Raw genomic sequence first — 25,568 nt, 5'->3', positions numbered from 1 at the left:
CACACACACACGCACGCACACACACACACACACACACACATGCACTCACCCACACAATTTTCACATAGACAAGCACACATGCATTCACAAAAATCAACTTGCTTAAAGCTCGCAAACGTAGATACCTTCAAAGCCAGCGCATTTGACATCTAACACAATTTGGACATGACAGTCTGCATCATATAACAACTCTTACTTAACGACACATATTATTTCCATTCTCAGATGCGTCTTTTGCTGCTGGACGAATCTCAACGTAGCCAGATGATGCACAAACTGGTCGTCGCTTTCCAACAGAAAGTCCTGCTCTGCTTTGACCACTTCAAACCTGAACTGACCTTGGCCTGCCTGAGAATCCTCACTTCACTGTCAGCTCTAAAGCCTCACACGAAAAACAGGACTGTTGAAGACAGGCGATCTTCAGAGACTGGTTCTAAGACGCCCGAGGTTCGGGAAGTCTTCTCTGAGCTTGACGTAGAGGAGGCGTTGAAGAGAGAACTCCCAAACTTCACAATCTCTCGGCTGAGATCCACAGTTCAGCAAGTACTACGTCGTGCTTCGCTCCGTCAGGACGGCTCGCTCTATTTCGCTCAAGCTTCTCAGTGTGCGATGGCAACTCGTAGTGTACAGTACTTTGTTTGGTTCTTTGACTTTATGGATTACTTGCAAGAACTTTACATGAACTTCAACGATAAAATTTTCTCACCTTTGTACAAATACTTTTATGATAACAACTTTCTCATCGCTACGGGTAGGACTAATACGATGTCTTCGGCTTTCTCCAAACTGAGTCAGTTTTCTGGGAGTGAGAGCATGAGCACGATTGACGAGGCGGACTGTGACAGTGTAGGCGATTGTGCTCAGCTTCAGAAACAGTCAAAAGCTTCGCTGCTTCAGCTCAGCAAGGAGTACAAAGACATTAAGTCAATCTATGACACGTCGGACATGGACAAAATCGCTCAACGTTTGTCCTTCGTCAAAGATCAGCTAGAGTACCTCTTTGACGAAGAGGACGAGATCGATCCAGAATTCTACAGCGAAGAAAGTGGAAAGATGGTGGAGCATCTTGACATGGACTTTGGTACTGAGAACCTCATAAGGCTAGTACCAGACATCTTAGTCAAGCTGAAAAAGGCGGCTTGGCTGGCCAACCGCTGGCTTGATCTTGACGACCAGAGAACGAAAGATGTTGGCGTTAAACTGGATAAGTTATCTGGCATTGAGAAAAAATTGAAGGAACGGTTAGCCTGTTTGGGAGACAACATTGCCAGGGGTGAACGGAAGCTCGAAAGGGAAACAAATGAGCTAAGTCGTTTGATGGAGAAGGAAGGGCGTCCGGACAAACTGACCTTCAACGTGTTCAACTTAGAGAGCCATATCGATAAACTGCGTAAAAAGCTGGATAAGTTGAATAAAGAAAGAGAAACCTTTGCCCCCAGACTGGCGGAGGTGGTAAAAAGTCGAAACCTGAGAGAAATGCACAGACTTAAGTACTGTTTCGAGTCAAATAAACTCCAACGTTTTCTGACTGAACGCAAACTGGCAACTCTGGGATATCAGCGAGACCTAATAGCAGACGACCTGAATGTGGAAATGTACGTCCGGCCCAGTGTAATCCACAGCACCAATAAACTCCAGGACGACTGCGAGCGGCTGGAGCAGGACCTCCGTGACCAGAGGGACGAATTGGTCAACATCCGACAAGCACTGGTGCCCGTTCAGGAAGACAGAGCCAGCCTGATGGACCGTGTGAGCCGGGAAAAACACCGAGAGGCACCGTGGCTGAACGATCCTAACAACACGAAACTGAACAATTTGCTGCTGTATCCGGGTCAAGCGCTCTACGTAAGGAGTCTCCCAGTGGCTCACGGCGGGCGTCTTTCACGTCGGACCAAGCCAGGCTCGCGGCTGTCCGATGTCAGGCGTTTTCCTGTTGACAATAGCAGACTCATGAGAACTCTCAGTCCGCCACGGTGGTGAATACTACGTGCATCGTACATGTACTTTCTTTTCGAGGTTAATAATACGGGCGTTTCTCCTTGAGGTCGACAACAAATAATTTCCTCGGGAGTCCTCAGTCTTGGGTTTTCTTTTCAGTTTAGAGCCAAGGATCAATCACAGACTTTTGGTGTCAGCTTGGAGGTCTTGTAGCCAGGAAAGATTAAATACACAATGACAGTCCAGCTCTTTTCAGGAGGCTTAGAAAAAGCTTCCCATTCACAAATGGATGACAAAAAACTTCCAATGTAAGATAGATCATGTATTGTTCGCTTAATAACTAAGAACTATACATAGGCCAGAGACCGTTCTTATCGAATGATCTGGCTGTGTGGACCCAGATCGGCAACTGGCTGTGGAATATTACAGAATAAGCATATATTTTCCTGTTTTTGCATCTCCCCCTTAAAAAAATGTCTTATTGTTTTCTCTGGTTGTACACGTCTGTTTCTGTTTGTAGGCCTGTACTTACATGCTAAAGTAATCATCTTTTAAAATATTCTTTTTCTATGACTTGTTTATAATCAGCCTGGTAACCTATCTAACAGTCATTGTTTATTTGTCTGAGACAGTTAATGTAGTCTACTTTTTTGTCTTCTTTTGTAATTTGCCACGAGTTACAGCATTCACGTACGTACATCCATTGTAACATCTAAGGCGGTAAGCTGAAAGAAAATCAAGTTGTATCAGCCAAATATTTATAGACTGGCTCTCCTACTTATTGTCCACTTAAATACTTTACCAATCATAATGTATGATTTCGTACATGTGTGAATTTTGTTATCAATTTAAATTTTATCAATTTCTTAACCTGGCCTCATTATGACATCTATTGTTGATTTGAAATAACGATCACTCATCCATAGAGACTTGATGAATTTAAGAACAGTATCAAATTGTTTATTCCCTTTTTATGTTAATGAGTATGCTATACATTTAGCGCTGAAACTAAATTGCACTCTCGTTGTCATACATCATGCCCAACAAAATTCTCTCTCTCTCTCTCTCTCTCTCTCTCTCTCTCTCTCTCTCTCTCTCACACACACACACACACACACAAACACACAAACACATTCATATATACATACACACACATAATATACACACACGTGTGAGTGTGTGCGTGTTTATGTATATAAGTATGTGTGTGCGCGCTCGAGCGCGTGTGTATGTGTATGGATGAGCGTGTAGGTTTGTAGTATTATTGAACATTTCAGCTTTCATTATCAATTAAAGAAATCTTTTTAAAAAAGAAAACATCTTCGTGTACTAATCATAACTTGTGTTTCCAGATTGTTGAAGGCATAACTGTGCACCTTGTTCCTTCATATCATAATAAAGTATCGCCTTTAGTCTAAAAATATAATCCAAAGATTGGATGATCAAGTTGATACTATTTCTTTTTTAAAATGTGCATGCGTAGTGAAAAACCATCAGTAAAGCGTATATCTATTTTTCAGGGCTCTAAATTGTCACCCAAATACAGTTGCTTTAGGTCAGAAAACCAGTATCTGGCTTTGTTCTGGTTGTTCACACACGAGAATCCCCAGGTTTTGTAAGATTTCACATTGTTTGATAAACTGGGTGTATGCAAGCTGGGATGTTGTTTTTGTTGCCCCCCCCCCCCCCAGCAATTTAGCTTCCAAATTCTGTCTAATCTCTAGGTCATCAGTCCAAAAGCCTTTAAATTTAGAAGTAATTTAGATTGAATGAGACCACCAATAAATAATCTATGTGAGTTGGAGAGGCAGTGTTTTACGAGTTTCCTCCTGACAAAAATATGTTACACGATAGGTTAACGTGTATTTGAGTACATAAAAAAACCCGTTCGATAACCTTGTACAGCACGTAAGCTTTAAAAAAAAGAATTCTATTAAGTCAATAATTATTATAACAATAGTTATGAGGCCACTATTATAATGCAATGAATATATTCAGCATAAATGAATCTCTTTTCCACTCCACGTGCATATTCATATCGAAAACATTATCAGGGGTGTCATAATTTATGTTTGAGCTATTCGTGACCCGATGATTCATTGTACTATTGTCAATAGAGAGTGGACGATATGAAAGAGCATTGTTATTTCCTGATAAATATATCCTTTCAACGGCTTTGTGCTATATGACTCCTGCCTCTATTTAAAGTTTCTATAAATACACTCACCTACTCAATGCCAAGGAGAGTACATTTGTTGAATGCTTATTATCCTGTTACTGATTTTGACTGATTAAATTTTTTGCACCCCAGTCGACACAATCTAGATTCTTCAGGGGGCGGGCTGCTACAAACAATCCTGCCTGTCAAGCTGAGTGGGATACAGTATCCCCAAGCCAGGCAGAGATACTCTACATAATATATCTACATGGGAATTGAAATGTCCTCTGCGTACAAAGGCAGAAGGCCCTAGCCATTGCGCCAGGCCCCGGTATCTATAGCACCTATTATTATTAGGATCGCTGGTAAAACTGAAGACAACTTGAAGTTTTATTAAGTGTTTACTCGAACCCGAGAGTCCATATAAAAGTGATTGAATAATGCTGACCATTCCATGTTTATTATAGGAGACCCCAAGCTAGGACAAACTACCAAAGTCCGGCTTGACGACCAAAGGCACCTCCTTAGAGTGCTGACTTTACATAATAGTACAATATGTGTGTGTGTGTGTGTGTGTGTGTGTGTGTGTGTGTGTGTGTGTGTGTGTGTGTGTGTGTGTGTGTGTGTGTGTGTGTGTGTGTATGTGTGTGTATACATAATATATATATATATATATATATATATATATATATATATATATATATATATATATGAGTGTGTGTGTTTGTGTGTGTGTGTGTATGTGTGTGTATGTGTGTGTGTGTGTGTGTGTGTGTGTGTGTGTGTGTGTGTGTGTGTGTGTGTGTGTATGTGTGTACCAGGATTTCATTTTCGTTTGTTCGTTTGTTTATTTGTTTGCTTTTCTGTCATAAAATATTACAGAAGTTGCGAGCTTAGTGTTATCTTGTAATAACTCCATTCTCCCGGTTTTGGCGCTAACTTTATTTGAAAGCACTGAATGTCCAATAGCGAAAACGAGAGTTACATCAAAATAAAGCTGAAGTTCTTTAGACAAGAAGCACAAAGAGTAATGATTTTGAGCTTTAAAAAAAATATTTTCTAAAATGGCAGCCGTGACAGAAACTCACAAAAGTCGGAAATTGGAGCTTGTATACGATAGCACTCTGCTCGCTATGTACATTTTGTACATTCAATTTACCACCGATGTGTATGCAGCATTAATTGCTTTATTTATTTTTGTAAACACTAAGCTGGCAAAACAGGTATCAACACTTTAATCACCATTTGATGCAGTATGGTACTTGTCAGTCTTCTGAATGTGTGTGTGTGTGGATGGATTATTTCTGCTGCAGGATTGCAACCTTGTTGTTTGATGCTCAATTTGCATTTGATGTAAGACTGTGATTTCTTTACTACTTTCCAATTGAAAAAAAGCAACCTATGCATTATGTTGTACCAAAAAAAGGAGAAAAACGCTACATGTTTTAAGCTATTTAATATTGAGTTATTGATTGATCGAGATACTACATTTCATTGGCTGTGTGACTAGCCCCCGTGAGGGCTATGCTAATTTATTCGTGTTATTTGAATTGTTCTTTCTATGAAGAAATATATTTATTTGACATTGTCTGAAAGTAAAAACAGATATCGTGGCAATAAAAGTGCTTGCACATACATGTGTGTGCGTTGTTCATGTAGGTTTTATGAAGAGAATAGATTCAAAACTGCACATTCCAACTACAAGCTACAGAGCACATTATTAAAGAATCAAAAGACCATGGATGTGCAGCGGAATCAATGGCGATTCAAGGATTCTTATATGATGAATCCTACAGAACAAAATTAAATTATGTTAAAAGAAAATGCTTCTATTTTGAACATTCGTTTATGTTTCATTTCAATAATAAAAGTCAAGAATCCCTCTCTTTTAATCCAGTCTCTTTTTGCTTCAGATTGTTTTTTTTTTCTCTGAAAAATACAGATTAATCTTTGACATAATTTGATCGTATATAAATAGTTCTTAGGGGAGAGATTTTGATGTTTAGCGCCAATATCGACGCAATATGCATAGTTTTTGTTTGCGGGTTGTTTGGACAAATGATTGTCTGCTACTGAGCTCAAGACAATCTTTGCTTGGACCCTGCCTGTGAAGGCCAATTTGGGCTGATTCAGACACAAATCCTAGCAGACATGCGCGTTATTCATGTTCATACATGGAAAGCAAAATCGCCTCAGGTGCCGCTAGAACTACTAGATGTAACTTTAATACTTTACATGAATGTCCTTAGAAAATTTGGAAGTTGCTCTTAGCCTGCTTTTGGAGGTGGACGGGGTCTTAAAACCGGTTCGGGTATTTTCCTTACAAAAGTCAACAAATCTGGACAAACATGTTCATTTGTTGCTCTTCAAGGAAGGGGGGGGGGGTGGTGTGAGATACACACACACACACACACACACACACACACACACACATACACACACATACACACACACACACACACACTATCAAAACAAACTTATTTCTAACAGAACAAGTTAGCCTATACATGTAGTACACCAAAGAAAGTAGACGCCTGTGAAGTTCTTTGCTTATGGAAGAAACAGCATCAATGATATCACCATTGTCAGGTTTGGTTGGAATCTCCTTTTCCACAGACTGCACAAACATTATTATGTGAACACCTTAAGATGTGCTTATGTCATTGAACATCGGAAACGAAAAAAATTCTTCATGAAAATCGTGACACAGTCAGGGTTAGTAAAGTTAGTACAGATAATGTAGCTTCTTGTTGGCAGGGTCAGCGTTTGTGTGGGCATCACCGAAGAGGTTCAGCTTGAGGTGTACCTTGTAACAGAAAAAAGTGGGAGGGGAGGAGGCAGGCTTTGCATATGCTTTATGTATTTGTAGAAAGAACTGACCACACTACAATGCTTGAAAAGGACCTCACTCATTTCAGATTGGCCGTCGCTGTACCTGTCCTCCTCCACTGCATAAACATCTACGAATGACTGTTTCAATGCTGTGTGTTGTTCTCTGTTACCTCGCACTTCTGTCTGCAATTCTTCTGCAGTGACACCATTATCAAACCTCACTATAGGCATTATGTACGTATTTTGCTTTTGCAGCACTTCCATAGCCTCGTGGGTGAAGAGATGAGGGCTCAGCAAACACCTTTGGTTTTGCCGAGCTGCTTAATCTTTGCTTAACGCTGTTCAGAAGCGTCCATAATTAAAATTTGATTGTACTTTTCAACACGTTGCTTTATTAACGGGTCAGAAGCTGGTGTAGCCTCATCTGTGGACAGTTCGTCATCTATGAGTCTGTGCCTTCCTTGTCATGTTATGAGAGACGACTCTTCCACAAAAATACCTGACTCGCTCTCCTCCAGTGTATCCTTCGTCCACTGAATAAACTTTCCAGCTACGAACCTCCGACGTCATCACATAGGACCGGTATATCCAATAGCAACTCCTCCACCATCCTATACTCTGTTAACAGGTCCAGTTGCACAGTTTGCAGATACTTTGAAAGCGCTTTTGTGGGGGAGAATATTTCCTGACACCGGTACAATGACTTGTGCGGTGAGAACAGTTGTTAACTTTAGGAGACTGCCAATGTATATCATTTCACCTTAGCCTGAGCGTTAAGACTGATAATAACTTCTACCAAACGTGCCAAAATTTGATTATTTAATGAACCTAAAATCTTCAAGGCAACATCTTTTGACCACCTTCTAGTTTCTCTGATTTCTGATAGTTCCCAACTGTTTCATGTTGTTGTGAAGCGTCTACCCCAAATGTTCACGGGAATACTGCAATGGTATTTATCTGTGAAGATAACGATCGATGTGCTGCTCACCACAGCACTTGCAGCTTCTGTAATCTTACTTCAGTTTTATCCGCCGTTTATACCCTTTTGGATGTCGCGGGAAGAAAGAAACATCCCTCTGTCGCCAGCCGGAGAGCTTGGGTAGGGGGATGCCGTGGGTGGTTAATGTTTCCCTGACTCCATCTATCCAGGTCTTTCTCGGTCGCCCTCTAGCCCTGTTGCCGTCGAATTTTTTTAATGTAGGCACGTTGTGCTGGTTGGTGTGTTGGTAATTGCATGAGATGTCCGAACCATTTGGTTTAAAACATGTAACCCAAAGTGACGCAAAACATGAATTTGCATGTAGTTTCTTTCTATAGTTGAGTACTGAATCTTCTTTATGGTCCCTGCACCTTTGCTGCGTCATCAATTTGAGTTTCCAACGCATCGCTTGAGGTCAGATCTAACCCAACTTCAGAAACAAGATGTACAAAGCCTAGCCGGTCGTTTCTTCGCGTTTTATGATGCTCTTTTGGATATTACCAGTTTTTCAGCGTTGCAAGCAGATTTTTTAAACATTTAAAGATAGAAAAACAAAACAAAGTTAACCTAGAATAGTATTCAACGTGACACCTTGAAACGAAAGCTCTCCTACGGTTAGAGTTGTTCGTGGCATCTTTTAGTACAACCAAGAGTCCCTCTTTATCCCAGTGCGGCCCATCGGACACTGACCAGATGCCCCTGCCTCCTTCCCTTAGTGTCAATGAAAAAGAAGTATTATTATTGTGCTTAGGTGATCGTTTAATGCTGAAGAGAAGTGAAATCAGCCAGTGGCAGCCCTCAACTACTCATTCTATTGGTATTAGTAGCCAATGATCAGTGTCAGCCTATACCTTCTTGTTCTCTGACCGTCTTGGTGTCAGCGTTAGTTGCTCTTCCTTTATGCTTATCTTGTAGTTGGACGTTGCTTTTCGGACCTTTGTGCAATAAGACATCCTGCCTCTTGCAAGTCTGTTTGTCTGGACTATTTTGGTTCCGCGCCCGGCTTCTGTGTCTTTTCCCCCACTGATGATTGCAAGCGTTTAGCTCCGCCACCGACACAATGTTATTTTTTCCCGGGGGTGGGGGGGGGGGGGGGGGGGGGCTTGCTTGTTCGACCCTGTCCGTCCAGGCAAACTTAGGTCAAGTGGAATACAGCACTAAAGCAGACAAACTGATTGGTATATATTGGATAAAATGACTTTCCACACGGGAATCAAACAGTTTTCTGCATGGGTCGTCGAAGAGCCTAGCCATGACACCACAGACACCGGTGTGTACATGTGCCATGTGATGATAGTTACAGGATGTGCCTTCTTAGTACGTGTATCATGCAACATCAAACTGTCAGTTGAGTGAATGCTGACTTTGCTGCCTAGTTTGTAGTTAATGCTGTCAATAGAACGCCGAGCCAGTTATAGGGAGTTAGCCCCCCGGCAGATCGGCTTCATGTGTTTTCCGTTCGGTCCAGTTCTGGAAAGGGGACGTAACTACAGGAATACTGTCAGCAAGAATTCGTAGTTCACTTACTATCTCCCTTCTCAAGCTTTTGACAGAAGATGGATGGATTTTGTGGCGGGGGGTTGGGGGTGCTCTGTTGAGTGTTGAGGCCTGCTCCTTCTTCCCTGACAAACATCTATCATCCTTATCTCTCATCCTTCTTTTTCTGTTTGTTATTCTTTCGTAACATCTTTAACCTTCGGCACTTATCTGACCGTATTATGATGCGAGTGCCGTAAAATACTTAGCCTACTAAAATTAATATCGAAGGCGTAACTATTCAAAGCTCTCCGATGTGAATGTGAACTTTGGTGGTATTTTTTCATTTAATCAGATTTTCATAGAATTTATCCTACAAGTCCTATGCCATGAGGGAACCGTTCCCGCTATTTTTTCTTACATGTTCGAGCATTTGAACTTCGAGTGAAACTTCGAGCCTTAAAAATTGATGGCCCTGCTCCGTATTTTAAAAATAGAATCTATTTGGTCTACTCACGGTGTGGGTTTAGCGTCGTCTAAAATACCCGTGGTAATATCAGTGTCTTTGCCTATTTGAGTCTATTTTAGAGGGTGCTATGTAAGCTTATGTCTTGAATAAAAATTTTCTGAAGTAACGGGACTGTTCTAAAAGAAATTCTCGTTGTGCATCAGTGTTGGTTTACATTAATGCTTTCGAAAAGGCGGCGTCTTCGGGTACATACCATTACCTTAAATTCACATGCCAAAAGACATCACAATAATAATAATAATAATAATAATAATAATAATAATAATAATAATAATAATAATAATAATAATAATAAATAGTAAGAGTAACATTATTAATATTAATGATGATGATGATGATGATGATGATGATGATGATGATGATGATGATGATGATGATGATGATGATGATGATGATGATGATAATGATGATGATGATGATGATGATGATGATGATGATGATGATGATGATGATGATGATGATGATAATAATAATAATAATAATAATAATAATAATAATAATAATAATAATAATGGTAGGCCTAATTAAGTAGCCTACATGTACTACTGCAGTTCATCTGATAATGCCTGGCGATGACCAATGCATCCACATAGAGAACAGAAGGATAAGACTAAGATGGCTCTTGTGACTTTTGCCATGGCATATGACACCTAATTGTGGCAGAGATCTCGAGAAGTTTTCCACATTTTGTACCTTTAAAAGTTACATTTCCACTTGAAGATATGCTTAGCTACAGGCTTCTCTCTTGGCTTATTCATGAAACCTCATACCTACTACCCATTTAGTAACTGCTAGGCGCTTCTCCATATCATGTTGAAGTCCTTCTGAGACACCAATTTTTAAAGGTTGTCTTTGTAGCACTGGCGACAGTAGATTACTGCTTTGGGATTCTGAAATCAGGCATTCTTACGACATGACCAACCCAGCGAAGTTAAATGCTTTTGAGCTTAGACTTAGAAAACTCTCGGCATTTGTCCTTTTGAGATCTTCAGTGATCTGGTTTTTAAGTTGCCCTACCATTCGATGTTAATGCTAAGGATTCTCCTATAACATTTCATCTGGAAATGATTGAGCTTCTTGGCCTGACTGTAGTTTACTGTTCAGGTCTCGGCACTGTACAACAGGGTTGAGAAGACCGCAGCATTACAGACTGACTTTCAACTTTGTGTGTGGATACCACAACAGTCCAGTTTTCTAAAGGATGCACTAGCTATTTAATTATTCATAGGTACAGATAAAGCTCTTTTTTCTATTGAAGCAGGAATGGAACGACAGTGAACTACCAATTAGATACTATTTGAAGCTGTCAACATTGTTGAGTTAAGCAGGCCTATATTTTGACTTCAGGACGGAGAGTCTGTGCATCATCAGTTAGGCCTATTTGATAGAAGGGAACTTCCGTCTTTGCTGTACTTATTGTGAATCCTAAGTTCTCATAGATCTATGCCTTAGAAAAGAAATCAACTGTTTTGTATAACGGCTTCTTCGTGGGCAGTAATACACACAGTAACGCCAAATAATGCAAATAACACTTTGCAGACATGCATTGTATGCTTGTTGTCTTTGCCTGTAGCCAGCGAGAATTGATCCTTGACTTTACTGTCGAGTCTGTACCTGCCTGATCAACGGGTACGTCAGCAGGCGATCTCTGGGCTGCTTCATGCAACGTTACTAAGAACGTGATACATGTACTGAATAAAATTGGCGCCAATACAGCCCTGCTTCTCTCCAGTTGTCATACGAAAGGCTTCCGACATAATATAAAAATCGTCATTACTCTTGACACTAGCCATCATGCCTTCATGAAACTGATGAACCGTATAGTGAAGAAATTTGGTGGGCAGCTGTACTTCGCTAAGATTTTCTATAAGCCTTCCCGACTGAAGGTATCCAAGGCCTTCGTCAGATCATGATTTATAGATCTTTACATCAACTCTGCATGCCTAGGTCCAGGACAATGTAATGTTGGGTGAAAGGGCCTTTTCCATCTGTGCCCCAAAATTCTGGAACAATTTGGATTTAGACGTTAAAATGTCTCATTCAATTTATCAATTTAAATCAAAGTTGAAGACAGTGTTTTTCAGGAAAGTATATTTATAATGCTGGAACTCTACACTTAACCATGTATTTGATTTTGGTTTCGTCATAATTGTAATCAGAAGAGTTATGTGATGTACATTATTCCACAGTCATAGAATTAAAAACGTCTAGAAACTTGCAAATGAATATCTAACATAAAGGTTTTTACCCGATTTTTCAATTTTCGAACAAGATATTATATCATTTGTTCTAATTAAATCAAATGTTGAATCGAATTTCATTAAAAAAAAATCTTAAGCTTTTTAACTCGTCCCCCCCCCCCCCAGCTCCTCCCAAGAAAATAAAAAAAGAATATCTTTATACATATAATTGTTTCTTTTTAAAAGCCGGACTTAATTATCGAATAATAAAAATAAATAAATACACTGTAGGTAAAATCAATAACTCTCCCTGCTCTCGCCGCTTGGGTTTGTCGATAGACCGATTCAGAGCCTCGTCATTTTGTTTCAGTTGTCGAATTGAAAAAGTCTGTAAAGAGCGGAATTCGTGCCACACACTCACACACACACACACTCACACACATACACACACACACACACACACACACACACACACACACACACACACACACACATGTGTCTTTGCAGGGGTAGACAAAGAACCAGAATTCTTTAACGGTTTGGTACAGATAGCCAACAGCCACTTCGGGGAAAAATTCCCGCCACCAAGTACCGGTAAACGCTGAAATGCCAAATTGAATGTTTAATTGTTTTATCTATTTCTGAACCTTGAACTATGGAAGCATAATTACTTCTTTAGTCAGAAAGAATTGCACAATTATTTTTATTTATACTACTGCTTTCGACTTGCTTCTCAAGGACAGCATTTGCTTTGATATGAAAACACTTTATGAATCTTGGCTGTTTTTTAAAGCTCGAAAACTGGCATATTTAATTCGTTGCGGGAACTGCTGGGCTGTGGTATACTCTACGTTCGGGAGTTTCCTATTCATTTATTCATTATTTCTACCTTCTCTTTCTTCAATTGCACGTTTGTATGCCGTGTGTCACAGGGCTTTAGTGGGAGCATCTAGAGGTGTCTGGACTAAATTACAGGAGAATCATTAGGTTGCAACTACCGCCTCAGTGTTGTATGAACCGAAGACCCAGGTTCCAATATGTGGATACAGGTTCGTCTCATCAGCGGGGCAAAGACAGTCCGCATTGACAACTTGAGCAAGCTTACCAAAGTCGAAGACCTTCGGACGCGTCTGGTCGAGCCCTTCGAAACAGAAACATGCAGGCAAAGGCTCTTCTTCCGTGGAAAACAGGTACTTAGTTTGGACTTATTGTAAACAACACCAGTCATTGATCCAATTGATTGTCAAGACAGACATCAAGAAGTATGATGAAGTGATTGAGCCGGTGTTCTGGGGTAAGGCTTGACTGGAGGCTGGAGGGAAGACTTGGTTTTATAGCTTATGGGGTGCCCATTGCCATTGCAATTACGGCGGGTCGGGCTGATTGCCTGACTCATTCGCCTATGTTTCTTATGGAGTCAACGAGTCAGGCACGGCTCATAGACTTAAAAACGAACGCGTTTGTTTTCAGGCAACTTTTTTTTAGAGTTGGGCGGTCAACCCGCCCTGCCGTAATGGGCACCCCGTTACACAGTCGAACCTGCGTAAGACGGCAAGCAGTGGTCAAAACTTCACAGCTCTTAACTGCTATCCTGTCTGATTATGACATGCAGTCAGTCTTACAATCCAATTACCACCTGTGTTTGCCTTTCATAGGACCACTGTTTGACCTATTAAAATTAACGAAGTGATTATTCGGACTCGAGTCCGAATATGAAAAAATGTTATTCGGACTCTGATTCTTGTCCAGCATGACATCACTTCTGACTTCCTGTGACTCGTGAATCCGGCTTCCTGTCCTGCCTCACTCGTGACTCGCCTCAGGCTGGGTAGAGACCGGGATCACTTCGGGCAAAAAGGCGTTTTGTGCAGGAGCCGAGTTTTAATCTTATGATGAATTTGAGGCCGGCCTGAAAAGTTATAGCGCTTCTAATAAATGTTTATTTATCAAGAGGTCATCAGAAGCAATTAAAGATAGCTCGTTAGCATGTGTCGGGGTCGGATGGGCGGCCTGCACACATGTGGCTGTGTGCGTGTCGGGGAGGGTGGTGGGGGGCACGATCGGTTGGTCCGGGATTTGAATGTCGCATAAGCGTCGGTCTTTTTCTCCCTGGCAACTGATCATTATTACAATATTAAGCTAGTCTTGACGTAGATCTACGTAATGAATTGTGCGCTGGTCTATGGAATCAAAAGTTGCCGTATGCTCAGCTCTACACAGCAACACAACTTTTTCTTGGTAAACAATCGATATGACACAGGCTTGTGTATTTGAACAAATCGGTCTTTTTTTTTTTTTTTACACAGCTCATAATATGCCAGGTGGTCTGCTAATCTTCAATTTTACCTTTTTCTGCAACAAAAAAAGTGGGAAACGTGGGGGGGGGGGGGGAGGGGTATCAAAGAGGTGGCGTGCATTGGATCGGCAGATAAAGTGTGGGGGGAACTAAAAAATGGCGGAAAATTGGAAGCACGGAACGTTAGATCTGTTAAAAGAAAAAATGTTATTCGGACTCGAGTCCGAATAACGACGGCCTAAAATTAAAAACCGAAACGTTTGAACATCTCTTTTGCTTCCACCCTTAGCCCCACCCACCAGTGCCAACCCACACGGCCGTCATGTAACAACGATTCGAAGAACTCTTCTCGGCTGGCCGTACAATCAGGGCGGCAGGCATTGGTCAATCTAATTTCACACCTTTGGCCTGGCTATCCAGGGAAGTTTCCGAAGTGGCTCGCTACTCCAGCACTCTCACGGCCAGTCGTGAGATTTCACACCCGCACTACACTGACCATCTACATCGCTCAGGGCTCACATACATGATGGGGTAATATCTACCCCCCAATTGCACCCCTACTCCCCTTCCTCCCCCAGCGGCATGGCCATTGCGTTAAGTTTAGAACCGACGGAACCAAATTTGCGAGTTTTGTTCCAAATCAAGGCTGGGCGGGCAAAGCATTTTCCGTCTAGACAGGTGAACCCCTCGGAAGGGAGTGGATTTTTCTTTCTGTTTCCGCGTTGGTCAGGTTTCCGTTTTATACAGGTAATTAAAGAGGAAAATACAGTCAAACCTGTGTAAGACGGCCACCCATTGTCAAGGAGAAAAGTGGCCGTATAAGACAGGTGGCCGTCTTAGGTAGGACTGATCAAGATAAAGAAAACAAACCATTCCCATCTGAGGCCCCAATCGAAAGTAGCCCATTATGTTGTCTTTGTTGGTGTTGTTGTTGTTGGTTTGTATTTTGTTTGTAATTTTTTTTTTGTCGCTGATTTTGCACAAGGGTGACAATAAAACGAAATGTATCAGACAAGGAAGACCGAGTGCCATGTTAAAACAAACACATGGGTCGGAGAACGAGCTACGCTTCTGTAACAAGTTCATGTTGACGTCCTTTGTTACTTTGTTACAGACTCTGTAAACAGTGACCACTCATCTCACTTAAGATTTGTGTATGAGTTCTGGGCGAGGCTTATTTATGGGTTATGAGGGATCACACGCTTACCTCACCAGCAGCTGAAAATTGGTAGCTATTGGTCAACAGTGGGAGGGGCCTACACGACATGATCGGTTGGAGGGACTACCGAACAACAACGACAGGTGATTGAATTATGACGGCTCGCCCACAACGCCAGGGGGCCAATGCACAATTTATGACAAAACGTAAAATGAAGTCACTAAGGTGACCTGTGTGTTAAAATATGGTGGCCGCGGCCGCGTGGACAGGTGCCCGTTTTACACAGTTAAATTATATAGAAAAAACGCAAGGGGGGGAATGGAAAGTGGCCGTTTGTACAGGTGGCCGTCTTATCTATGAGGTGGCCGTCAGGGCAGGTTCGACTGTATCAAGGGGAGAGCGGGGAGATTCCTTTAAGACAGGTTTCCGTTAAGGCAGGTTTGACTGTATTAGGCTGTCTTCCTACCCTGTCTTGTCTAGGTTCTGAGAAGACACTGACTGTACTGTAGGCCTAATATTTTCAAGGAGTTCCCACATGCAGTTGCATTGGTGCTTTTTCGGTAGTTCCGCCACCCTTATTTGAGCCTAGATCTACATCTAGATAGAACTAGATTCTAGATCTATACCATTGATGCATGGCGAGCTAAGATATCAAACCTAACTTCTGCAAAACATCAAATTATGGTAAAATCAGGGGGGCATGGATACTCCCCCACCTTATAAATTAGGTGCGGGGGGGCAGGGGGGGCAAGCCCCCCTGAAACCCCCACTCTTGGGGCCAAAACCCACAAATAACAATTGCAGGGTGGAGACTACCGAAAAAGCGCTGTTGCCTAACTAGATCTTCTAGATCTAGATTCTAGATCTATTACTCTAGGGGGCCAACCTATGTGACATATTTTTTGCTACCGATCTAGCCTAGAATCTCTAGATCTAGATTTAGAGTAATTCTAAGGCCAAATCCTCCTACTATCTCTATCGCATGGCACCAAAGATCGTGTAGGTTTCTGAATGTTTGATGGCACGATGCTTTGGTGCTATGTTTTTACAGGGATACCGGTAATGTGATGATACGGTGCTCCGATGATGCTGCTGCCTTTATCTCTTCTGTGCATTGTTTATCGCGCCCGGAGAGGTGGCGGTTAATCTTCTGGCGTCTTTATGGCAATTTTCGCGCATTTTATTGTCTTTGCGTTACCGTGTTTCAATTTCAAGCATCATGATTCACTTCCGTACCAGAATTTCGAAATATTAACATACCGGAAACCTTGTAGCCAATCAGTAGAGCATGGCTGACGGGCTGCAGTAAGTCGCAAGTGTGAAATTTACCGTGCGAAACACATTAGTACGGATAATACGTCAAGCCACTGACCCAACATAAGATTCTCTACTACACAATCTTTGGTATCTCCTTGGCCTTTTAATAAATAGTATATATGGGGGCTCTCGTGGCCTAGAGGTTAAGTTGTTGGCCTCTCATTCAAAGGTCCCGAGTTCGAATGCGGGTAGCGACCGAAAAATTTTCTTCTCTAAATTTGTCTCCTTTCACCTCCTTTCCTGCTCTCTAGCAATGTTCTGTTGTCTGCTTTCATTTCCACTTTCTGCCCCCACCCCTTCACCTCCTTTGCCCCCTCCTCTGGGCTCCTGACTCTTTCTGCAGCCTTTCTACTGCTACTCCTTGGCTCCTCCTTACTGCTGTCTTTCTGCCACACCCCTGATCTTCTGTCTTATGGTAGGAAAGGTCTACACCTAGCCTTCTCGGACAAGGGCGAAAAATCTTGGAGGTCCCGTGTGCAAGTTGCGCACGTTAAAGATCCCTTGGTGGTCTAAAATCGTAGTAGGCTTCGGCCACCACCAGGGCAAAATTCCAAATTTCCTACCAACTGAAAATATTAGGTGTGTCCTGCGCGCTCATATGACCTTATGCAGTTGTATGCGCCGTAAAACACTTTACAAAAACAAACATAAAAATAGTATGTGGGTATCCCAGGATGTGATGACATCACATAATTACTTAAAGTAGCCGCCAATTAGGCAGGTGCGTCGTTCTACGTTTAGTCGCATGTCCCGACACCCTTCCCTCAAAACAGCTGCTTTTGAATCCTCTTGATCTGCATGCAATTTTTTTTTAACATTGTGTATGAATGATTTACTAGATCTAGTGGACTCTGTAATAATGACAAATCATGTAGCGGCCAAGGGTTAAGGGGTTGAGTTTGGGCTCCCTGTAATATACTTTAGGCTTGCTCTATTTCTCCGAATGATCGGGAAAATAAACTTGAACTCTATTTCTCCGAACAGTTTTCGTATTTACGAATGGAGTGGCGCGCGTGCGTGTGTGTAAAGGGGGGGTGGAGGGATTTTTTTGCTTTTATGGATGTAAGTTTTTGCTTTAGGTGTGACTAAATGCAAAATAGGTTACTGCCAAAGTTGTGCAGTCTTGTTTTCTTGCAGCGTTCCTTTTGAAGACATTTTCAAATGGGGTAGTCCGGGAACGTTGCCCCAGCCACTTTAGACTTTAAAAAATCTCTAGCTCTTGAAATTGAATTCGATGCAAAAAATGTTTCTTCCCATTCCTCGCAGAATGGCAGAATGAAAGATGACGCCTAAATCTCACAAATAACCAAAAAATCTCGAGAACGGAAACCGTTTTGGAGAAATACAGGTCCAGTTTATTTTCTCGAGCGTTGGAGAAATAGTCACTTCGTATATTTTATAACTGAGGCCTAGTTTGAATAAAAGAGATGACTGAATTATATGAGAATAAAATGTGCAGATCTGGAAGATTCCCACATTTTGAAACTTTACTAGACTTTACTTTGCACTGGTTGCATTCAACATTCCTCAACACAAACACCTCCCAAATTATGGTAAAATTCTGGAATTTTTTATGTTCCCCAGAAACCCCCCTCTCCCACTTTTTAAAAACTTATCCAAGTGGCTTTGTCCTTTTAATGAGGATGAAATCATACACTTAGTGTAGAAATGTAGCCTGCCTAATGCATTTGCTTTTAACTCGTTATCTCAGGCAAGCTGCTCCCAGCAGCTCGGAGCGGCTCAGGCATATTCCTTTTGGACAACTTTAAAGTAAAATTCATCATCATCATTGCCTTTCTCACCCTGGATCAGGATATAGGCCAGGAACAATTACACTTCCCACCTTTCCCTTCCTGGGCTAGCGGCTTGATGTCATTCCATGTCTCCCCACTTTTCTGTATATCTATTTCTGTGACTCTTTTCCAGGTTCGTCGCAGTCTTCCCCTTGATCTTTTAACCTGTGGGTTCCAATCTAACACTTTCCTTGTTATGCAGCAACTTGACTTTGACTTCCTGAGAGTATTCCAACCCAGCCATCGCCACCATCTTCTTCCCACCTCATCTCTGACTGGGTTCTGTCTCATTCTTCTTAATACTATCTTGTTGGTGACCCTGTTTGTCCATCTTATCTTCTGTAACTTCCTTAGTAAAGACTTTTCTTGTTCAAGAAAAAAATCTGGATCCTTTTTTATGCAAGTCTTGAGATGCGTTCCATATCTCACATCCATACGACAAGACCTACTTCACATTTGATGTCAAGTTACTTTTCGGCAATCGCTGAAAACAGGTCTCTTTTACTGGGAGTGATAGGTTCTCTTGTTTTAATTTAATGACCAATTTAGTGATGTATGTCACTTAATTAGGTTTTGTACCAAAAGAGGGTCCCAGCATAGTGGTTACCCCCCTCAGAGATAAAGACAATATAATAATGTAAAGTAGAATGAAAACATCAATTTCTCATAGTCAAGGTTTGCAATGGTTTTTAAGGTGAAATTTGCATATAACATAAAAACTGATATAGAAAGAAAATTTTCAGAAAACAGCACAAGATGGTTTAAAAATTACCAAAAATAAAGTGAAGTTTTTGTTAAGCAGGTCATTGCGAGTCTGAATTATAAAAGCAGGTGTGGCAGTAATTAACTTGTGGCAGGGTTAATCTAATCTTCATTCATTAGAACTAGGTCAACTTAATGATATATATAACTGAAATAAAAACCGACAATGAATGGTCCTAGGTTAGAATTTGGCTTTGTCCGAAATGGCCTTATATAAGATTGATTTGTTGGATGATGGTTTAATTTTTTTTGCTTTTAGGGATAGTGATAGTGATGATGAGTAATGAACTTTTATTTACAAAGAGCCAATTTCATTGGATGGACTGCAGACTATCTATGTGATTTCACCAGGAGACTCCTCATTAACTTCCAATGAGCAGGCTTTGACTTTGGTTGTGTTAATAGTCACATGATCACCAAATTGTTTCCCGCACTTATGGATGGTTATGAAAAGACAGTCTTTTCCATTCACAAAGTTTGAATATTCATCGAAAAGAACAATGTCTCAGTGACTGCTTTTATTTTTCAGGAAATGAGTTATTTATATATTAATATAATAACCTTTCTTTTATCCTTAATTTTGTCTGCAGATGGAAGATGGCCATTCACTCTTTGATTATGATGTTGGCCTGAATGATCTTATTCAACTCCTGGTGCGAAAGGATGTGTCTGCTGATTCCCAGAAGTCTGACTCTGAAACTAAAGATTCAGTCGAAGATGCAAGTGCAAGTTGTGAGAAGCCTGCCTCAGATGATGGGAGCATTTCTGACAAAGAGAATAAAGAGGTGAAAATAGTCTTTTATCAGTTTAAAAAATGTCTTGTCTATTGAATCTAAAAAAGTGTTTTTGCGCCTGTGGGAAGACTGCAATGAATGTATAATATCCCGACATGCTATGGTAGAAAATATGAGAATGAAATGACATTTGATCTTTTTTTTACATGCACTTGTCTAAAAAATCACCTTGCCAAGAAAGTATCTCTGTGAAGGTGTGAAAATATGTAATTGTGGGTTTGAATAAACAATTTCATTGGCTCAGAGTGAGGCATGCTTACTGAAAGGTGTACTGACCATTGAACCCCCTGTGATAGGAATGATTCATTTATGACAGATGGGCTGGGGAATTTAGTAATAAATATAAGGGTCTTTTTTTTATAGAAGACAAGACCTGTCATATATTTGTAGAGTGAGAACCATAAAAGGCAGGTCTTATAATCTGGGTAAATTTAACCCTCGGATTGACTGTCACCCATGGATTGAATTCCAGTCAGTGTGATGAAATTGAAAGATTAATGTAATTAGATACTCTTGGATAAAGTTTACTTTACATTTCTTCCTTTGACTATAATTGAGGTTTATTTCTTCATTTTTGCAGCCTGATGAAGCTGAGCTCCAAGCATCCACAAGCCAGGTAGTTCTTGGCGACTGCAGAAACATTTATAAGGTATGAATTGTAAAACTTTTAAAAAACAATTCTCAAATTAATTTGAATACCTGCTGGCTGCCAGGTTTCTGCAGGAGGAAATTAAGTAAGTTTCTTGCTTCTGTAAAACTTACTCTTTTATATGGAGTTACCCAGTCTTATCACAACGGAAACGATATGTTACAGAAGGGTCTTGATGCTGTTATAACGTGTAATGAGTTTATAAAAGTCTGCATTTCTTTTTCAGCCTTTTATTTCTCTTTCCTTTCATTCTGCTTTCAGGTTGACGATATTATTGATGCTCGTGATGTCACGATGGGAGCATGGTTTGAAGCAAAAATTGTCAAGGTGGAAGAAGGCTATCATGAAAAGATCAGAGAAAGACTAGAGAATAGTTCTTTTAATCCCTTGAAATCTCACATTGCTGCAGAAAAGACTTCAAAAGACAATTGTGCTCAGAGTACTGATGAACCCATGGAGTTTGGAGGTTCTAGTGATAAAGTGGTGACTGACACTCTTTCGCCTTCAGGAAATGCATCATCATCAAATTCATCTAGTGAAGTGCCAAAATTTCCTCATCAAGGTGTTCCAGATGGATTTTCATATCATATATGTTTTGAAAAGTAAGTATGCTTTCAATTGCTTTAGATTTAAAAGATAAGTTTTACAGTTTGGATAATCCCTCAAGAACTTGCATTTGTATGATGTACTGTGCACTTTTATACAGTTGAACCCGCCTTAACGGAAACCTGTCTTAACGGAATCTCCCCGCTCCCCCCTTGATATTTTCCTCTTTAATTACCTGTATAAAATGGAAACCTGTCCAACGCGGAAATGGAAAGAAAAATCCGCTCCCTTTCGAGGGTTTCACCTGTCTAAGAAGGAAAATGCTTTGCTTGCTCAACCCTGATTTGAAACAAAACTCGCAAATTTGGTTCTGCCGGCTTTAAACTTAACACTATGGCCATGCCGCTAGGCGAAGAAGGGGAGTAGGGGTGCAATTTGGGGGTAGATGTTACCCATCATGTGAGCCCTGAGCGATGCAGATGGTCAGGGTAGTGTGGGTGTGAAATCTCACGACTTCCCGTGAGAGTGCTCGAGTAGCGAGCCACTACCGAAACTTTCCTGAGTAGCCAGAAGCCAAAGGTGTGAAATTAGATTGACCAATGCCTGCCGCCCTGATCGTACGGTCAGTCGATGGTGGGTGGGGGCTAAGGGTGGAATCAAAGGAGAAACGTTTGTTTTTAATAGATCAAGCAGTGGTCCTATGAAAGGAAAGCACTGGTGGTAATTGGATAAGTAAGACTGATCCATGTCATTATCAGATAGGATAGCAATTGAAAGGTGTGAAGTTTTGACCACTGCTTGCCGATCGGACAAGCGATCCTTGATCCCACCGGCTGGCCCCCCTCCCCCCCAAACCTCCATCTAAATTCCCCTAAGATGGAAAATGTGTCTAAGACAGAATTTTTTTCTGGCTCCCTTGCGATTCCGTCTTATACAGGTTCGACTGTAGTAAATGTTTGGACACTGAATTCACCCTCAGGGTCAGTATACAGCTATGCCTTTCTGCTTAAAGATCTATAATTTGAAGCTTTAGAAAAGGGGTTCTTTTTTTCTTTTAATTATTGTCATTTGATTTGAATGTTGAATTGTACAGTTAAAAGGCTACTGCTCATTTTCATTATCATGTGTGACAATGTTTACCAGATTTCTAACTTCCCAGGTCCTTGCTTTACACTGGAACCTAGTTTGTTAGGGTCAATCTAAGGGTTGACTCGCCTTTATTTGACCTTGCTTTCTTGACTGTTTTTCTCCAAAATTATTTAATGAAGAGAATCTTTTTAAGGTTTGTTTTGAAAGATAGCTGTGAGATGTGGAGACTGCTCTTGCACACCTTTCTCAAATTGAGTTTTGCTGATTTTCAATTTCAGTAATAGATATATGCTGTCATTTTTTATTATTCTATATCAGATTTTTACCTCACTAAATGTTTTTCAGCTACATTGGTGATTGACTCAGAAAGTAGAAAGAAATCTAGAAAAATATTGATGTTTTGGACATGAGATCAGAATGACTTAACACTTTGCAGTCACCCAGCCAGCAGTACAAAATATCCCATCTGTTCACCCTTCAACTGACTTCTTGAGCCTGGCACAGAGGTGACCGAAACGGATAATTTTCAGCAGTGCGTTATTGCGCCAAGTGACCGCATAGTGTAAACATATTAAACAAGTTTCCTTTTTGACTGGAATTTTCCCCTTGTCTAGAATTCCAAGGGATTTTTACTTTGCTTTTGTCTTATGCAGGTATCCTGAAGATGTTCTTATGGTGCTCAGCACTGAAATCCGACCTCGTGCCAGAACCCTCTTGCCTTTCTCTGATGTTCAGATTGGTCAACACATAATGGCCAACTATAACTACGAAGAGCCAGACACAAGGGGGTTCTGGTACGACTGCTGTGTCACCGACAAGAAAGATACCCGCACAGTGAAAGAACTTGTTGCAACTGTATATATTGGGTAGGTGGATAGATATATATGTATATGTGAAAATGTTTTGGCTTTTATTTAGCTTCTTTATTTGTTTAGTTTGTTTGACTTGTTCTGAAGTATCGAAAATATAGACGGATGATAATGGTTTTCAGCAGAAACCAGGAGTTCAGTGTTAACTGGCCGGAATTTCAGAAATATACTGTGACAAAAACTTCACTAGCTTTAATCCAGTCATTAAAACCCTGAAAAATTAGATGTCTCCGGATCTTTTGTTAATCCTTCAGAAAGACCCTGATTCATTGTATATAAATTAAAAGCTGATAAATGTTGAAATTCTAGTAGCTGTTGAGCTTGTGCCCTTCAGATTGATGCGAATCAGTAAAATGTAGCAATGCCAATCGGGCTTTCCCGCGAGGCGAAAATTTGGTCCCCGTTTACGGGCGATTTTGCGGACCCGGCCGAAGCGTAGGTGACTAACTTTGTCAACCTCGGTCTGCTCTATTTTCGAACCAATCCGAATGAAACTCGGCAACCAATCAGAAAATAGGGCAAACTAATGATATGTGGACGTTGAAGTTCGTACACATAAATTAACCTATACTTTTGGTGTCGGGAACACTTTCGTATCGTGTACACCGAAAACTATAAGGAGTTTGAATTTCAACGCCGAGATGGTAATAGATCTATCTATCCTCTATAGTGTGTCAAATTTGAACGTTCTGTGTCAAGTAGTTGTTTAGACCCGATCATAAATGCACGACTACCCCCCTATCCAAAGCGGCTTCGCACGGAGACCGGCCATTTTCCCCTCACTCTCGCGGCAAATGTATGTGACCTACAAATCCCCGCATGACTATTCCGGGGCCGTTCATTGGTCACTTGAAATAGGGCAATGGCGGGCGCGCGCATCCGGTTGTTTTTCTCTCTATTCCCCTGTAACATCGCTATGGGGGTATTCCGAGGTGAGGTTATCTCGTCTCGGGGTGTTCGCGTCTCAACGGGCAAAAAGAATTTTTAATTGTACGGCATGCTAGATTGAATTAACTTATCTTTTAAGGTTGGCATGGTCAAAAGTCATCATAAAAAGCTTTGCAATTATTTAGTCACGCTGCCGACATATATTCTTAAAGATCCCATGTTGTGATACGATGCTATAAATAAAATAGACTCATCTCGACACCCCTTTTTCGCAAAATCGTAATATGTACACCACAATTTTAATTATAACAAAATAACTACGAAATTGGTAGTAAATCTGACTGCAGAAATGATTTCTACACTCAAAAACACATCGGGTAGCCAAGTTTCTCTCGAACACTCCGATTAGTTACCGAGATATCGTCGATTTTCTTACAGAATCTGCTACTGCGTGGTCCACTTTTTAGGAGTATTTTCCTATATGTGGGTCATCCATATTTTGCCGACCTTTACAACCCCATAACTTTTTTATTTATGAACCGATTCTCAAAATTCAAGAAGCGTAATTCTTAGAATTGAAAATTCTTTCTTAGGTACCAAAAAAAAGGGGACAAAAGTGAAAATTTAAATTTTCATTGGCATTGCTATAAAATGTTCTTGTATTCTTCAGTTGGGTGAGAAAGACGATGTAATAAGCCTACCTGATTTGAATTTAATTGCATAATTAATTGTAGATCTTGTGTAATTCATAAGTATTTTTCTATTTACAATTTTGTTTTTGTTTTCAGTGCTGACTTAACTCCTCTTCATGATTGCCGCCTTTTGTTCATCAAAGAATTATTTGGTATAGAAGTGCCTGGAACCCAACTCACAGAGGAGGATATTGCTGCAGACCCCAAGAATGATGTGGAAAAAAGTATGTTTTATAATATGGTCAAGTGCAGTGGTTCCCATATCATAGGTTGCAATCTCCAAGGGGGTTGGCAAAGGATTGTTGAGAAGTTGCTGGGATTCTGAGATATGAGTCCTTAACCCCTTGACTGCTCATTGTAGGTGCCTCACATGCTTAAGAAAATTTCATCATGTGCAAGGCATCACAGGTCACAATCTTTAAACGACCTTTGCTTGCTTATTATGAGGTAAAACTAAAATGTTATATATGGGCAGAAAGAAGTGAGGAGATGATGTGTGGAACAGGTCATAATAATGTAAATAACTTGAAAGTACTGAGGCTGAACAAATGCTCTGACTCAGTGCTTTGGCTCTGTCTCGCTTTGTGTTATAATACACAGAACTTGTGCTTCCTATCAATCT

The 25,568-nt window shown here is 40.8% G+C and overlaps 2 protein-coding genes across 3 annotated transcripts in view; both read left to right on the top strand.

The window, feature by feature from the left end:
- The window catches only part of LOC106012128, a gene marked incomplete in the record, with an annotated part of 23,814 nt that extends 20,823 nt beyond the window's left edge, over window positions 1-2,991 (top strand). Inside the window, 1 exon segment of the mRNA XM_013084032.2 lies at window positions 224-2,991. Coding sequence (XP_012939486.1) covers window positions 224-1,980 — 1,757 coding nt within the window.
- A 9,931-nt stretch (window positions 2,992-12,922) lies between these two features.
- Window positions 12,923-25,568, top strand: part of LOC101851874 (E3 ubiquitin-protein ligase UHRF1) — a 34,549-nt gene continuing 21,903 nt past the window's right edge. For both annotated transcript variants that reach the window (XM_005101038.3, XM_005101037.3), the window contains exons 1-6: window positions 12,923-13,282; window positions 20,010-20,204; window positions 20,794-20,862; window positions 21,124-21,464; window positions 23,151-23,363; window positions 25,043-25,170. In XM_005101038.3, coding sequence (XP_005101095.1) covers window positions 13,130-13,282; window positions 20,010-20,204; window positions 20,794-20,862; window positions 21,124-21,464; window positions 23,151-23,363; window positions 25,043-25,170 — 1,099 coding nt within the window. In that variant the 5' untranslated portion in view covers window positions 12,923-13,129. The remainder of the gene's footprint in view (window positions 13,283-20,009; window positions 20,205-20,793; window positions 20,863-21,123; window positions 21,465-23,150; window positions 23,364-25,042; window positions 25,171-25,568) is intronic.

The sequence above is a fragment of the Aplysia californica genome, unplaced genomic scaffold, assembly GCF_000002075.1.
Source record: "Aplysia californica isolate F4 #8 unplaced genomic scaffold, AplCal3.0 scaffold00269, whole genome shotgun sequence".
Lineage (NCBI taxonomy): Eukaryota > Metazoa > Mollusca > Gastropoda > Aplysiida > Aplysiidae > Aplysia > Aplysia californica.
The sequence above is the reverse complement of the archived record's forward strand: the minus strand, read 5'-3'. Positions and strand labels throughout refer to the sequence as shown.